The 16,513-nt window shown below is 39.7% G+C and overlaps 1 protein-coding gene across 2 annotated transcripts in view; it reads right to left on the minus strand.

Moving 5' to 3' along the window:
* zbtb16a (zinc finger and BTB domain containing 16a) overlaps nucleotides 1-16,513 on the minus strand; it is a 136,623-nt gene that overhangs the window by 32,742 nt on the left and 87,368 nt on the right. For both annotated transcript variants that reach the window (XM_026182526.2, XM_080307300.1), the window contains exon 4: nucleotides 13,772-13,858. In XM_026182526.2, coding sequence (XP_026038311.2) covers nucleotides 13,772-13,858 — 87 coding nt within the window. The remainder of the gene's footprint in view (nucleotides 1-13,771; nucleotides 13,859-16,513) is intronic.

The raw sequence follows: 16,513 nt of genomic DNA on the forward strand, positions 1-16,513 counted from the left end.
AGAGAGAAGTGAAGCGAAAGAGAGAAAAGGTTTAATTGACGCTTCCCCCATTTTCCCAGGGTGAAGATGAGAGGGAGGAGGGATGGGGGAGAAAAGAGGAGGGGGTGATGTGACACTGCTCTCCCGGTATTGCGACTGTACAAAAGGAAGCAGATTTGCAGAAGAGATGACCTCTAACCTCTAAAGCTGCAGAAAGGGTCCTTGGTGGCCCCAGCACCACCCAATCAATCAACTCCTAGAGCCCGTTGGTCAGCTGGACTGTAAGAGGACACCGCAGTCGGACCAGCGGACCAACCCTTAAGCATTCCTAGGTGGAATTTTTTTTCCTTTTTTTTGTTAAGGGAGGGGGATTCAGAAATGAATGTTTAGCTGGTCAAGATATTTTCTTTAAAAAAAACCCCAAAAGGGCTTATTTCAGCTTATCCAAGTTTTCAACGTTATCCTGCCAAATTTAATTTTACTGTGAGAAATGTGGTTATGAGTAATTATTTGTCTGCAGTAAACAAGTGCCAAAAGAAACTGAACCTCTTCACCGCAGTGGCCTACAAATAAAGCTCTTCATTTAGTCTTTACTGATTTTCATTTTTTTCAAATTATGAAAGCACTCAAAGCATCTGGAAACAGACTTCCACGAGATTTTATCCTTTCAGGGATCAGATAGTTCTCGAATTTTCCACTGCTGTTTACGCTGAAAACGTCTCCTATTGACAAACGCTCAGAATATGCTTTGCCAATGAAAAAGGATTTCAAAAATGAAGAGAATTTCAAATAAGTAAAAAATAAATAAATTAAACCAACAACAAATAGCTGCAAAAAAGAAACACACACAATAAATGATGGAGAAATTACACCGATGTTTTAAAATAACATTTCTCTACACATTTTCTTATTCCTTCTAAATTCCACTCATTTTATTCTCGATAAATGCTGATACTTTTTGGTATTTGAACATGACCGCAAAGATTAGCTGAATATTTTCTTTAGCAAAACAAAAAAAGCCAAGGTGGACTTATGTCTTATTTATCAATTGGCTTTTTTTGTGTGTAATTAAAGCAAAAACTACAAAGTGAAATTTCATCAAACTTTGTTGATTATGTGCAAAGCAAGACCTGCTTCAGTTCTGCTGTGACTGGATTTGAAATTTGAAATGGAACACTGGCCTTGACTAAAGAAGCGTTCTTTAAGTGTCCCTCAAGACTACAGTAAATGCACTCAAGTCCAACAGGCTTTACAAAATAGACCTATAGTGTAAATATAATATTATGTGATAGCCTCTTTATCTCGTTTACCTCACATAAAATACTGGATTCAATTTTAAGTGTATTACTGTTAAACTTTTTTCATGCTGTGCTGAGCATTCTTTAAAGGTTTCGCTCGAGTTTTGAAAATACAGATTTTCATTATTATTATTATTAATCCGTTCATAATGGAAACCAGGTAATGCATTTATTTAATGTTTACTGCAATTTTTAGAGGTTTCAGTATGAGACTGAATTTAAAAAAACAAACAGATTTGAACAAAACTAATTGCACTTTTACTACACATGTCATCAGTACACTATAAAACAAATGTTTCTCCAGTGAAATGACACTGTTGCTACAAACGTTAGTCAAGGTCAGGGAATATTATATTGAATTGAGCTTTTCTTTTCAATAAATAAATACACAATTAAATCTTAAATTAAATTTCAATAGAACATTTAAATATTAGAAGCAAAAGAACAGGAATGAAGCAAATAAAATAAGGAAAGGGCCACATGGTGATCACAGACACCAGTTACTGGTAACAGGGTTAATTTGTTCTTAATACTTTTAAATAAGGCATACCTTTGTATTTCATTTTAACATGTATATTAATGGAATACAGCTTCTTTGCCCACTGTCGCCTCCTGCAAGATTATGATAGTGTTGCTGATAAGTAATGACATCGAGATTTACTGTTCACTCTGTGCTGATTGCATGTCAAGGCAAACATCATCATTCCATTCCAAAAACAAAAATAAGGAAGGCTAAAACCCTTTTTTTTAAGTGTACTATATAATACAATACTTGGCTGTATGTTAGCTGTCTCTCTTTGCTAGTCAGTATAAAGTGAGTGGGTGTGTATAAAAGGGTGTGAATGTTTCCAAGTCATGTGAATTTTTCTTGACAGGGATTGTTTAGCAGCTATTTGTATCATGTTATATTTGTAAATTAGTTGGAAATGACACGTTTAACAGCTGATCTACAGTGTTAACTTGTTTGGTTCATGCATTCACACGGTGGGAAACCCACTTCACAATAACTAATCATCCACTCTGTTGCTGGCAGTAAAGATTATAAGTCATAAAAAGCAGCAGAGATTATGGAGGTCAAATTACAGCTTTTGTTACTGAAAACAAGATGAACATACTGGCAGAATAGCAACTGATGCACATCCAATAATATGAATAAATAAAGTCTGTTTGTATAGCGCGTATCAAAACCTGCATTGCAAAGTGCCTCCCGGAAATTATAAAAATCTATTTACACATCAATTAAAATAGGCCGTATAAGACTCAACTGCATCATCAAACTACTAAGATCAAAGCATTCCAGGTGCAGGAGATGTGTAATGTGTAGCAAGAATGTTGTAAGGTGCAAGGTGAACTGCTGGTTCTCTTTTATCGTGGCAACTTTGCAAGGACTCATTGTTACTATGAGCAAAGAATCCAAGAAGTTAAACAATAAAGTTTACTCCACTTCTTCTCTGCATCGGTGTACAAATTAACTCTTATACGATGCCCTTTTTAATTTTTCACCCACTCAAAGAGCTTATCTAGCGTACTCTGTTAGGTTTTTCTTTTCTTTTTTTCTCTCTTTTGCAGCTGGTTGCAAAGGCCTGACTTGGTGCCATCTATCAAAACAATCTGCTCTCAGAGGGAAACCTGCTATTAAGTGATAAGAGTCTGCCCTCAGTGGGGTGTAATGGGTCCCACTTGAGTTCCTTTTTGGAGTATTGTCCTAGCTGGCCACCATCAAGACAATCCCAACCCAGTCACTGCTCTCCGTTTTACTACTAACTGTCTTAAAGTATGGTAGTTGCCCCATACTCACATATGGCCTGAACGTCACCCAGAACAGCTGAGATGAAGTTATCCTTCATTTCCTGCAGCCACCACACTAAAGTCTGTTTTTATACAGATTAATTCTCTTATTTACATATCCATATCAGCTTATGTTGGTGAAATATATTATCATGTGGGCACTGTTTTAGCCTACAGTGTGTGTGAGATTTTTTTCTTAAAGCAAAAACATAGTTTGTAATTTTGATGTGTTTTTTATATTAATAAAACCACACAGTAAAGAATGGTTTGAATTGATTTAAATAATTCAAAGAGTAAGATTTTAGTAATTTAATATACTTATAATGACAATAATACCTGCCTGTGAAAGTAAAACAAAAAGTACTACTTAAAAAGTATTAACAAAGACTTCCACCACAGGTCCTCAAAGCTGTTCTTGCAATGGTGAATAGGTTAGAAGTTTTTACCTTACATGTATCACTTCACCACTTCATTACATTCTCTCAAAGAAATAGTTTTTGTTTCATATATTTTGAAAATTATTGTCTTCGGAGGTGCAAAGGAGGTATTATTTACTTATGTTGTGATTTGTGCCCAATACCAGAAATATTGCAAAAGGTTGGTTTCATTGTTTAATTTTCACTGCACATTAGTGTGAGGTAATGTGTGGGTTGTAGTTTTTTACAGATGGGGCTATTTCTTTTTTCACTTTGCAAGTCAGAAAATTCAATCATCAACAGGAATTTAAAAAATAAAAATAATATATTTTTTCACTACATTTAAAAGAAAAAGTTGTAGTAAATTAAGCTCTGAATGATATATGAAATATTCCCTTTGAAAAAAAAACATAAAAAGGAACAAAACTAGAAAGACTGTTGAGTTCAAGTCCAGGTTTTTGGAAGAAAAGACTAATTCCTGAAAAGAATGTAAAATGACATATTTTCTGGGAACATAATAGTTATTAATACAAATATTTAACTTGAAATATTACCAAAAATTCAGCGTGACAAGTTTTTTTAAGCAAAATCTAATTAAATACATTTTAATTAGTGAAATGTATAGAAATAAAAAACAAATGTGCTTTCTTTCGACAGGTCGATGAAATCTAATGAAATCCTGGGGTTTACTCTGAGTAACAGCAAGAGTTTATGGGATACGTTGGGAAACTGTGTGTTTGTACATTAGTTTCCCTGAAAGATATCCCTGGAATATACAGAGACTACAGATAAGATAATTTAAAGGAATGAAATACGGTCAAAGTTAGCTTCTTTTTTTTAACTAAATATTCTCCTGACTCAAGCCACAGTCAGAGAAAGACACAAAGCCCATAGGTTACACATACATACTACCTGCTTCTGACAAACACGTATTTATGGATATTGTTTGTGAGAGGTCACAATCATCGACTGAAGACGAGGGAACCCCTTTCTTCCTTTTGAGCCAGGCATATTCACTGAAGCTATGGGAAGACTGCCAAAATGACCCATCAGAGATTGACGGGGGTTAAGCTCCCATAATCAATATGACACCGCTAAGTGCCCTTTGATTGAGCTGCACGTAGTGTAAAAGGACATTTCTGTGTGCCTGGCTGCTCTTGCCACCAAGAAATGCAGCATTTGTCCAAAGCTAAACGGTCTTCTGAATGTCATTGTCACGGGTACATTAACTTTTATATGAGTCTGAGAGACAGACTTGGAGTGAGGATGAACGGCCATTTTCATTAGAGTGGCTGCTTCTTGCCATTAAGGGTGCTGTCAGATGGACAGGGACAGAAATGGTTTGCATGGGGTGCACAGGCAAAGTCTGGAGATTTCATTCCTTCTCATAAGATGTACCACAAGGAGCTGGAGTGATGAAGGCAGTGGCTAAATTTGCCGGTGTGAAACCCCGTGTCACTAGGCAACTGGATCTGATGGCTCCTTTGTTTGGGGTGAAAGGTTGGAAGCACTCGTACTAATCTCCTTGCTTCACAATTAACGAACACAGGAGAGCTGCTCAAACCTCTTCCCGCTCTCAAACAACAACAACAAAAAGAAAAGGCTTGAAAGACTCTTCTATTGTCCCTCCTTCTCAGTCCCTGCTCCCCCCCCACCTCTCTCCACGCTAATCGAAAGGTATTTGCACTGTAAATTAAAATGGCCCTCGCGCGTTGCTGTTTTAACACTGACGCGCTCTCCTAAGATGTCCACAAACAGTTCCAATCTAATTACAAAGGGAGATTTACTTCAAATAACTCTGTGGACAAAAGAGGCCTGGCTATTGTTGACGTTGGGCCACTGTTCCACATCTCTTTCTCTCTTTCACTCTCTTGGGCGAATCCTTTTATATTCAAAGTCCTCGCCTTGCCAAGGTTAAAATGCGATGGGATATCTGAAAGTAGGGAACCTCCTAACAAAAGCGGCCTTTTAATTCTCCGGATGGCAAAGGCCTTCGTTGATTTCCACTGTTCTGTCTCTTTCCTTATCTATCCTTTTTTTCCCCTTAACCAAGCAGATCTTGAACAAAGCCGCAGCGGCTGACATGCAAATGTAACAGGGAGAATGGCGGCGTCCAAGGGAGTTAAGATTGTCCGACAACGGGACATGCTCACTGGGGTTGCATTGTGACGTACAGCTAAGACGCATCCTCGGGGTCGAACGAGCGAAGAAGGGGATGGTGGATATTGGCTGGCCAGATTTGCAGCGTGTCCTGCTGACTTCCATTTTATGGGCCGTGAATCGCAGAGCCCTCTGGGAGTCTATAATCCGCCCCCACTGCCCACCCTCCCTCTGCCCATACCACATCATTTTATTGGTCTCTCTGGATGTGTGGCTGCTGTCCGTGGTTTACAATGATCCATCCATGTGGGGATTCTCTCGCAGCTAGACTGTTGCACCACTATGGACATCCCAATTTGCTACTGGATCCCACCCACCTATATTCCCCTTATAAGAATACTACCTCCCTGTCTGACATGCTGTTGTCCCATGGTTTCCTGTGGCGATGCCTCAATGCGACTGTGCCCACCATGACATTAAGCCTCGGCACTGAAGCTCTGCAGTACAGGGGCCCAGTTGGGTATTTCTCAATGAATGAAGCTGGGTGCAGGGAAATGTAGCAGTGCCAACTCTCATTCACACATTTTATCTCATTTACACACAAGCCACACATCCTCTATTCACATAAGTGTTATGCACAGCGCCCTATGATCGTGGCGGATGATTACTACCGGGTGCTGGTCACACTGCAGCCCTGCTCAGTATCCATCAGCCAAAGAGAGGATCTTCCTCCGCCTGGAAAAACTCATTTAGATCTTATCTGAGGAAAAATTTGTTTGCTGAGGGAGAGGGAGGAGGTTAGTAGCAGAAGTGACTGTAGTCTAGGCTAGTGCTGCTTGATTTAATTTAGCAACCGATAGTGTCTCTGACCACTTGTACTCTTCTCATTTTGGAAGGTGGGAGAGACTGAGTGCCAAGGAGGGGGAGATCGAGGAATGCAGCAAGAAAGAGGTATTTGTTTACGGGTGCACTGGTAAAGTGAACTGTGGGGCCTTAAATGATCAGCTTAGAGACGTTTTGATGGTAAATAGAGCTGGGCGAACAAAGAGTGAACACAGATCCAAAAGATGAGGACATCCTCAGTGAATATAGCTACACAGAAACTTAATTATCTGTTAATTATCTGAATAATTATCTGAAGAAAAAGCCAATAAACTAATATATCTGAGTTGGGGGTTTTTTTTGTTTAGTTTTTTTACTAAACTAGCAATATGGAAAAATATCTTTATACATATCATAGACTAAAATAAATTAAAATAAATAAAAAATACCCTCCACTCATCTATATGACCCTCCATCAAACACCACAGCATTTTGTTGCAGTACAATCAACATGGTGTCCCTGGGAGTCATGCTTCTGGCCTGCCATGGTGAATATGGCACCTGATAGCCACTGTGACCCAAAATGCCTCGCGTGAGCTGTCTCGCCAGCCGCGCACAGACAGACAGACGGATAATCTGCTGCAGACCATGGACAGCTTGCTCAATTATGAGTGGGATGCTGAAAAAAAAAACCCCCAAGCATTAGCATGGTGCTAATCAGCATTTTGACTCACCAGATGACACAGACAGGAAGCTCAACATGCCAGCATTTTGTGATCAGAAGTCATAATGCTAATGCACATCTGCCCTTTGACGAAGAGCCGCACTAAACTGAAATGACTCATAAACACTCTTATTGGGTCTGCTTAGTGATCATTTCATTTAAATAGCAAACAATGGCTAAGAGAGATCAGAAGGTTGAGTGCAAAACCATCCACGCTTGCAGCGTCCATGGAGGCTGCCTGCTTGTTTGCTGTATGCGCCTGTTTGTCAGCGGTAACAGCAGCACATGTGTAGCACTGCCTGCATCGGCTGGAAGAATATTTGCTTTGCTTATTGCCACCCTAATGCTCACTGACAACTTAATAACATCACAATTAACTAAATGCTAAACAGATGCCAGTGCTGGACTAATGTGATTGAGACAATCGGCACTTTTGACGTGACCCCTGTGTAGCGCTGCCATTGGCCTAATTTGCTTGAGTGACACGACTGGACTGTGTATGTGTGTCTGTGTGTTTGAGTGTGTCTTTCTGTATCTGGAGTAAATGATTGCAAGGCCACCAGTGTGAACAATTTACTAGGAAAAAAAGATAAGAACGAAAAGAAATAATGTGGCTTAAAAGCGCTCCTTTCTGACCATCATATCCTTGTTATACTCCCCCCACTTCTCTCTCTCTCTCTCTCCTCCTATCCTCACTCCCTCCCTTTCCAGCACACTCTATCCAGCCAAACTATTTCTGGCTTGAGAAAAGAAAGTGTTTACTCTGCGGCCGGGGCCTGCTGGAATCACGCTGTGTTCCCACTGGCTAAACCCACTATTGCCACTCCATGGTTTGCATATTTTCCCTGTATTACAAGACGTTAAAAAAGGACAGATAAAAAAGAAAAAGAGAAAGAAGGAAAATGAAAAGAATAAGAGCCTCCCCCTCCTATTATGCGTGGATTTTCTCTGGTGCTGCCGTGTCTGTATGTGTGTTTGTGTGTGGGGACACATACAGATGATTCATGTATAAACAGGAACACCAACAGTCGGACAACAAATTCTTCTGAGGCCTGTGGACTCCAAACTAATTTCTACACAAGTCACATGAGAGATCCAGTCCCTGTTGTTTCTGGTGCTACTCGCAGTTCACTCTGAATAACAGGCGACTGTTCATACTGAATGTAGCCCTAATTTGGCACTTGAATGTGCTGATTCCAGTGCAAATTACAAAGTGTGCATTTGTAAATATATGGCCCGAATGAGCTGCAGGGCTTGTAAAATGAATCCGCAGCAGTAAAATCTACTTTAATTTGAATTTATTGCTTGTTTTTTCTTGTTTGCGAGACACTTTCTGTGTGCGCATCTTATGACCTTTTGCTTTTCAGCAACAAGCCACAATTTAATCATGTGGAACGGGAGTGCGGTGGGGTTATCAATAGAATACGTATACAAGTTATGGGGGAGATCAAACAATCCCATGAAAAAAAAAAGTGAGATAAAGATAGCTAAAGTAAAGACATCGAAACAGATCGAGTGAAAAGCAGCAGCTCAGAGCTGAGAATAATCTTGTACAGACCGAAAGGGAGCGGCTTTACTGGAAATGCAAACTGAAAATGACACGTTGGAAGCGGTCGTGTTTAAATGAGCACAACAGTTTCACCATGTGATATTATGGTGTGGAACAAAATCCAAATTAAAATAGCTTTGGAAAAAGCCTACAGCTGATCACAAAGAGGAAATGATACTGTATACAGCACTGATGGACCGCTACAGCTTTTCTGCCAGATACACTGGCTGATTGTAGCCAAATGTTTTTGGCACAGCCTGGGCTATTTGAAAAACCACATTACCAGTGGAACAGCAAAATTTGAAGCTCATGCTGACATTGACATAATTGTTTTACATGAAATAAAGTGGAAAAGAGGATGCACCTGCTTGTAATGTTAATTTGCATTGTGAAGAAAAAGAAGTCTCTGAAAGAAACAATACTGACTGAGTAGGCTACAGTCTGGCATAACACCAAGTGAAATCTCTATATGGTTTTCTTTTTAACATTTTGGAGGCTACCTACATGGTTTCAAATTTGCTTGCACAACAGCCCGACCACATTAAAAAAAAAAAGAATAAACATTTTGTAAGAAATATGAAAATGCCAGCTAGATATTATGAAATCTTTGCTTGACATTTTTCAAGGTTAAAATTAGCAGTGCAGCAACTGCTACTGCTGTAGCAGTCACTACTGATGTCTGAAACAGATTTACTGCTTATGTCTGAACTGTCTTAATATGTCAGTCACCCATGGAGCAATATGAATAACAAAGTTTATACAAAAAGTGTTATTTAGAAACTTTGATTAAATGAATGAGTCATTGAGATTTCTGGGTTTTTTAAAAATAATTCCTACCTGCCAAACACAGCTTAAAAATAGGGGTTTGTGATTGCTCCACATCATGTTGCTACCTGCTTCCTTTCAATCACCTGACAGCCACCTGATAAAAGTTTTCAACATAAAAAAGCGTGTCTATATGTTACGTTTGCTTGGAAGCTGGTTAACATCGCAACATTTTGACTCGTGAAAGATTTGCGTTTCCATATGCTGCATAAGACCTGTCAGTGGATTACCAAAATAAATGGCAGCAGGGGTTTTTTGTTAAAGAAAGAGTTCCATGAAAGCCCGACAGATGATGTTCTTTGCCTACAAATGCCATGAAGCGAGTCCCAGTTTAGAAAGAGACCGACTTTGATGCAATAGCATCCAGTTTGGGGACAAAAATTAGCCATCAGTGGACGTAATACAACTCACAAGTGGATTCATCTCCTGAACACTGACATTCCTGGATTTGTGTGAATGTGCGTGTATTTCACAACACAGCCAAGCAGGCCATAGTTTGTGTTTTGTATCTGTACATGTGGATTTGCACAAGTTCAACCACATGATGTTTTGATGCTACATCCCCTGGCATCCAGCCCCCACACCCACTTACACACACATGCAAAAAAGCTTGCCAATGTTGACAACTTCAGGAATGCTTTAGCAGCCTCCAAACTGTCACATGGTTTTGGATGATGACTTGCCAAATTTAGGGTCACATAAGACTTGAGTAAGGATAGAGGTGTGTGCGCATGGGCAGCTGTTTAATAAGGCATGGACAGACAAAGTGAGAAAGAGACAGAGGTTGAGTCAGACTGCAGCTGATCAGGCCAGCAGAAGAGATGCCACAATGGTTCCCATTCAAAGCAGCAAGAAAAAGCCACAGTTTCAGAGGCCAAATATTGTCATCAGAGAACATTAGCCAAGGGCTGAAGCACTGCCAAGAGGCAGGCAGAGATCAAAACTAGCTTTGATGGCCCTCAGTAACCCCCTGCTTCCACCACATGCACTCTCTAATATTTTGTGTCTTGGCTACTGTACACTGATTTTTGTATAAATTTCTCCACATTGGCTTTCAAGTTCAAACTGATTTGCTTTTTCTTTTCTATTCTTCTCGTTTAAAATTAGCATTGAATTACAACAATCAGCATCTCAAACCATTGCAGCACAACATTAAGAGAGTCAGAGCCTTTTTCACTTAATATAAATCCTAACGCACCAAAATTCTAGGGCTGAAGGACGTTAACAGAACTAAATTAATAAAATAATACATTTTTAAATTGTCTGAAGAAAAAAAATCATTTAGCATATCTTACAGACAAGCCATAAAAGTATAGCATTCTGGTATGTATCCTGATTGATCATTTCCAAACAGTTAAAAGAAAAGCTTAAAGATGTTACTGACTTCTATCAGGTTGTAGCTGCTGCTTGTCTGATGAGTACCTTATGAATGTTACATTTTGGGGCTCCAGCTCTATACTGTAGCATCTCATGTATTCTTGCCTATTCTAGGAACTTTTAAAACTGGATATATATAGAGCTCTCCTGAATACAAGAAGAACTCTTGTAATACAAGTCAGAGAAAACACTTTTTTACGTCTCTCATTCTGTCACTGTGGACCAACTTGCTACACGCTGTCAACCTGGACATGACTAATTAACCTTTGAATGTCATTATATGCATATGAAATCAGCAATCGCACTAGAAACATAAGGAAACAATGTACATACGTAGTAGAAATTACAACAGGGAACTACAATTAACCTTTTTGTGCCCAAATCCCATTTAGACCAAATTATTATTTTTTTTTTTTTCATTTCTGAGTTAACTAATTTATTCTTGACTGAGTCTGATGTCAAATGCAGATATATGTCATTTGCATTGACAAGACTCATAGAAATTCATGCTAAAAAAGAAGGGGGGGGGGGTTGCTTTTAGAACAGGGATGTCAAAGGTCAGGTGTTCAAATTCGGTGCAGTGTGTTCCATAATGTAAGTGTATACTGGCTACCAGAGTATAAGGAAAGAGAAAGTGAAACTGAAAATCAGAGGGTGCAGTTAAACCGGCTCATCATTTCACCAGAGCCGATTTTCCACACTCTTATTCCACGCAGAGGTCCAGCACATGGATGATTACTATACTATTACTGGTGCTGCTGCTCCAGTTGTCTGGCTGGAAGACACGTCTGGCTCGAGCTGCAGCTGCCCCCCCGCAACCCCTTCCATTCGTTCCAGACTGGAATGCCTATATTTAGAGTGCTCCTTTCCGCTGTTATGGCTGTTGAATCATTAGCCTCGTTTAACCCTTCTTTACTTCCAATGGGCTGATTGGCTGAGGGCATGCCCCTTAGGAGTAGTTCTCCCCACCGCCACCAATTCCTGACTACACTGCCTCACCTTCCCCTGTCAAATGTTGAGGAGGTCCCTGCATGTGTGTGTGTGGCAGAGCAAAGAAAAAGTAGAGCCACTCGAAGGGAGCTTCTACTGGGAGCTTGGGGGTCACGGCTTCAGATGAAGGACAAAACACAAGATGATAATGATAAAGTGTGGCTATTTTTGAGATCCGCTTCTGGTCTCAGTGTGCTAGCAGCTCTCTTGTCTCTCATTTCCTTTTGTTTGACAAATCTGAGAAAGGCTGACGTGGTCAGGTTGATTGGTTTATTGGTAATCCCTTCCCCTTTCATTCAATGCACCCATTAGGCCAAAGTGTCTACATGTAGAAAAGACAGCAAAATCTGCTGAGCAGATTGCCATAAAATCCACTGAGCACATTCAGAGAGACTGCAGCCAATGGACATTTTTTCATTTTTGTACTTCATGAGTTTTCCTGTAACAATGCCCTTAGAATATAATGTCCTCTTACAACTCAATTATCACAGACAAATTCCTGCTTTGGCATAAAACCTGCTGTTGACATTTATGTGGACAACATGCCACAACACACAGCTACACCATATTTAACACAAAGTGCACACTTATTCACAGGGTTTAAATCTAATAAAGGCTGAGTGTAAAATAATCAGAAACAATTTAAGTACTGCTTTCTAAGTTATGAAGCATATACTGACAGACATGAGTCAAAGCTAACCTCTTTGCACCACCTTGCTTTTTTTGTTTTGTTTTTAGCTGCAAATTAGTCCTCCATATCCGTTGTGAGTAATATTATGCGCCAATATTTTCCAACAACCCTCAAATTAGCAGCTGTGAGGCACTCGAGGATGGGGTCTAATTATTATGGACCTGGAGTGGTTTTCTAAAATGTTTTGAATATCTGGACAAAAAAAACCATGAAATTTTAAAAAAAGGTATAAATAAACAAACAAAGACCTCACATTCATCCGAGCACGATGCACGCTGCATGATGCTCAAGGCGCATCATGTCCAAAACAAAGTGGAGGTAATTCGAGACAATCCAGCTTCCAGATTAAAGAGTTCATCACTAGCAGTAAAACCATCTTGGGCCATCACACATCTGCTGAAGGGGGATTTACTTCTTCCCATTTACATCTTGGCACCTACATCATCCCCATCTTGCCATCTTCATAGCTGAGCACTGATAAACAACTTTGGCCTGCCAAGTTTTCGCGGTTTGTTGATTACTGTTGGGTCTGTCTTGATTTAGGGCAAGTAGGACTAATCCAAGCTGATGTGAACTATCCTATCTCTCAATCCATGGCTCCAGTTAGCCAGAGATGGCTGGAAGAGAGTTTGTCCACATGAATGCTTTTTGGTTTGAAACAGTTGAAATAGTTTCTCAGAAACAATTCCACCTTATTATGGCCTTTTTTCTTTTAACCACTGCTGTTCTACCTAGGCAGTATCTTCCAACAACCCTCTGCTTCATGTTTACACACACATGACAAATGTGTAAATGTGATGTTCCCTTACATGCATCTTAGTATAGATGGGGATTATTTCTGAGACTGTGCTAAAAAGTGATCATCTAGAAAAAGACTGTTTTTACCTGTGAAGGTTGAATGAGCATCTAAACACACCTCGCCATGACATGCATGCAGATTTGTGAAAATACACAATAAATAGACTGGGAGTGTGAATCACGAGGATCAGAAAATTCAACGTGATCTCAGTTTTTCTCATTTTTTTAAATTTGATCTGATTACTTGACTTCCTTCTTCCATCGCCATTTAAAAAGAATTTCACTCCCTCCATGAATTACCATGGAGAACACAATCAGCTGGAGCTTTCAGGACAAAAATCAAGCAGAGAAGCTCATAATCTTTCTGTTTATGTGCACAGTCATGATGACATGTCTGCGTGTGTGCGTTCATACCGGTGTGGATCTGCCGGTGAGCCTCCAGGGATTCTTCTGTCTGGAACTGGGCGCCACACTGGTCACAAACTATGGCCTTCTCGCCAGCTGGACAAGAGACAGAAAGTGGATGCTTATTACACACAATGAAAAAATATGTATATGAACTGGTGAGGGGAAAACAGGGTTAAAGCTCAGATGAGACAAATTAAAGAAATACATTTCACTCAAAACTCTGACTTGTTTATTTACTCTTATATTTTTTTGTTGCTTTACACTTAAACACATTAAGATATGTCAGCAATGTAAAAGCTTTGTTTTGTCCACCAGGGAGCACTTTATTCCAGTAATTAATTAAAAGATTTCCAAATTATGTTTGACCATATATTTGCTAATATACTAATAAAAGGTATTTCAACTAGTAAAACATTAATAACTGGCCTGAGAAAGCATTGGTGAGGCTCAAATAATCAGGTTTTAAGTTTACTGAGGAAGTGGAGAGGACTTGAATGAATGAATATTGGTTTAAACTCATTTTAATTACATTCACCTTGATGCATATCCTGTGAGAGAATTACTTAGTTTTATTTTCAGGTTACAAATGATATCTATATGATTTGGCTATAGATGCTGAAAAATGACTGATAATGTTTTTTTCCACATTATTCTATAAAGACCTGACTGTCATTATTTCAGCCTGTCTTTTTTTTTTCAGAATTTAGATTCATATTTTTTCCACATCTGATTGATTAATGAGTGGATTGTACAATATAATTAAGCCTGCAGTACAATTAGCGCTATAACTTGATGAGTCAATCTATCCACTTTCACAATGGTCAGCTTCTGGTCCAAATTTAATGAATATGCAACAGAAGGTGTCATATCCTTTTCTGACTAATGTAGTCTAATTTCCCCCCAAAATTCAAACGCTAAAAGAAAAGAAGAAAAGAAAGCGAGCCCAGCATCTGTGACCAACACATCCTCATTTCTAAGCAACAAATTAAGTCGATTGGCAGCGATTGTCGAAACTGTAACACTAGCGTCCTGTACCAAAGCAGCAAAAACACTGACAGAACCCATATTTGGAGGAGAGAGGTGAGGTGGTGTCTGGATCATACGGTTTGAGTAGGGTTAGAGAAACATAATGGTTCTTGTGAAATAGAGCCTTTCACAGCCATATGTTCAAAAGGCAAACTCTCCCATCTGCAACAAGCTTACTCTAAATTTTCCTGGTTACAAATCCCACCCAGGGGCCTTTCTGAAAAAGATGGACATTCCATGTGCGAGGTCACTGACAGAGATGACAATCATTTTAACCTTTTGAAAAATCAGCTACTATTGTTGTTTTTCTTTTGAGGTCAGTCTTTTTTTTTTTTAAGCATATTTATGTATACTTTATTGATCCCCACGGGGAAATTTCTCTCTGCATTTAACCTCACTTAGTGAAGCAGTGGGCAGCCACAAATCTAGCACCCGGGGAGCAGTGTGGAGGGACGGTACCTTGCTCAAGGGTACCCCAGGGTAGCTGTTCAGGGGATTCAATCCCCGACATTCCAATCATGGGGCCACCACTCTACCTACTGAGCTATCCCTGCCATTACATTACATTAGAAACATGGCTAACAGTCCATGTTTAGGTTTAACACATTGATGAAACTGTCACTGTAACTGTCATACATCAATTATCGTATAAGCTAACTTACGTATCAACAGTGGTTGTGCACACACATACAAATCACATTGGCTTAGTAGACACACCTGCCATTAACTTGAAGTAGGCTATTGACTCAAAATCATAAAGTTGTTGTCATGTGCTCTTGCACTTTTGTTGCTCCGTGCTGTTAATTCAAGTAGATCAAATAAGTAGCCCTTGAGCCGTAGTCTAAATTATCATGTTCACCTACACTTTGTGAATGTGTACAACCTTTTACAACAACTTTAAAAAAAAGGAAAGAAAAAAAACAGGAAGCTGGCATGTACACATCCAGTGTTTTGTTGAAGGGCAAATCAGATCAGGCTCCAGCAAATGAATTTTTATTGCTTGGCAATGAGCACCATACATGCAACACACTTTTCACCAGCACACACATGCACACACACGCAGTTTAACATCTGGATGTTGTGTGTACAAAATGACTCTACGTGTGTGTGGGTGTGTGCCTGTTTCCAGTGCAAGCACAGAGCAATCTCTACTGACTAGACCTTGGTTTGTTCTTGGCACAGCCTCCTGGGTTACGACACCTCCAGAGAGAGAGAGAGAGAGAGAAAGAGAACACAATGAAAACAGGAAGCCAATTCTTAGATGACAGAAAAAAAAGTCAGGGAAAGATGGCTTATGTGGTTTTGCAACCACAGTGGCATTAGGGAACGGCCTGTACTGTAATGAACCCTAAAAAAAAGGAGAAATAACATGGACCGTACACGACAGAGTGTGCCTGCCAGAACATGCTTATGCAACAAGTTATGCAAAAGATGGTACACTGAGCGTGACAAGATCATAAGCCACTGTAATGCGACCTATAAACGCTAGCATATCCTGCATTCATCTGCAGCATCACAAGATATATTTCCATTTAACTACTTGTGACTAAAGAGAGTGAGCCGCGGAGCAATGTCTTCTTTAATTGGCTGCATATTCAAGAGGCGTAATTTGCTGTTTGAGCGTATGGTGCGCTGGTGTCGAATGCACAGATGAGCATATGGCCGAATTAGCCGGCAAAAGCATCCACTTAACCTTTGAGGAATAAGACATGTAGTGGAGGT

The sequence above is a fragment of the Astatotilapia calliptera genome, chromosome 10, assembly GCF_964374335.1.
Source record: "Astatotilapia calliptera chromosome 10, fAstCal68.1, whole genome shotgun sequence".
In the NCBI taxonomy this organism is placed as follows: domain Eukaryota; kingdom Metazoa; phylum Chordata; class Actinopteri; order Cichliformes; family Cichlidae; genus Astatotilapia; species Astatotilapia calliptera.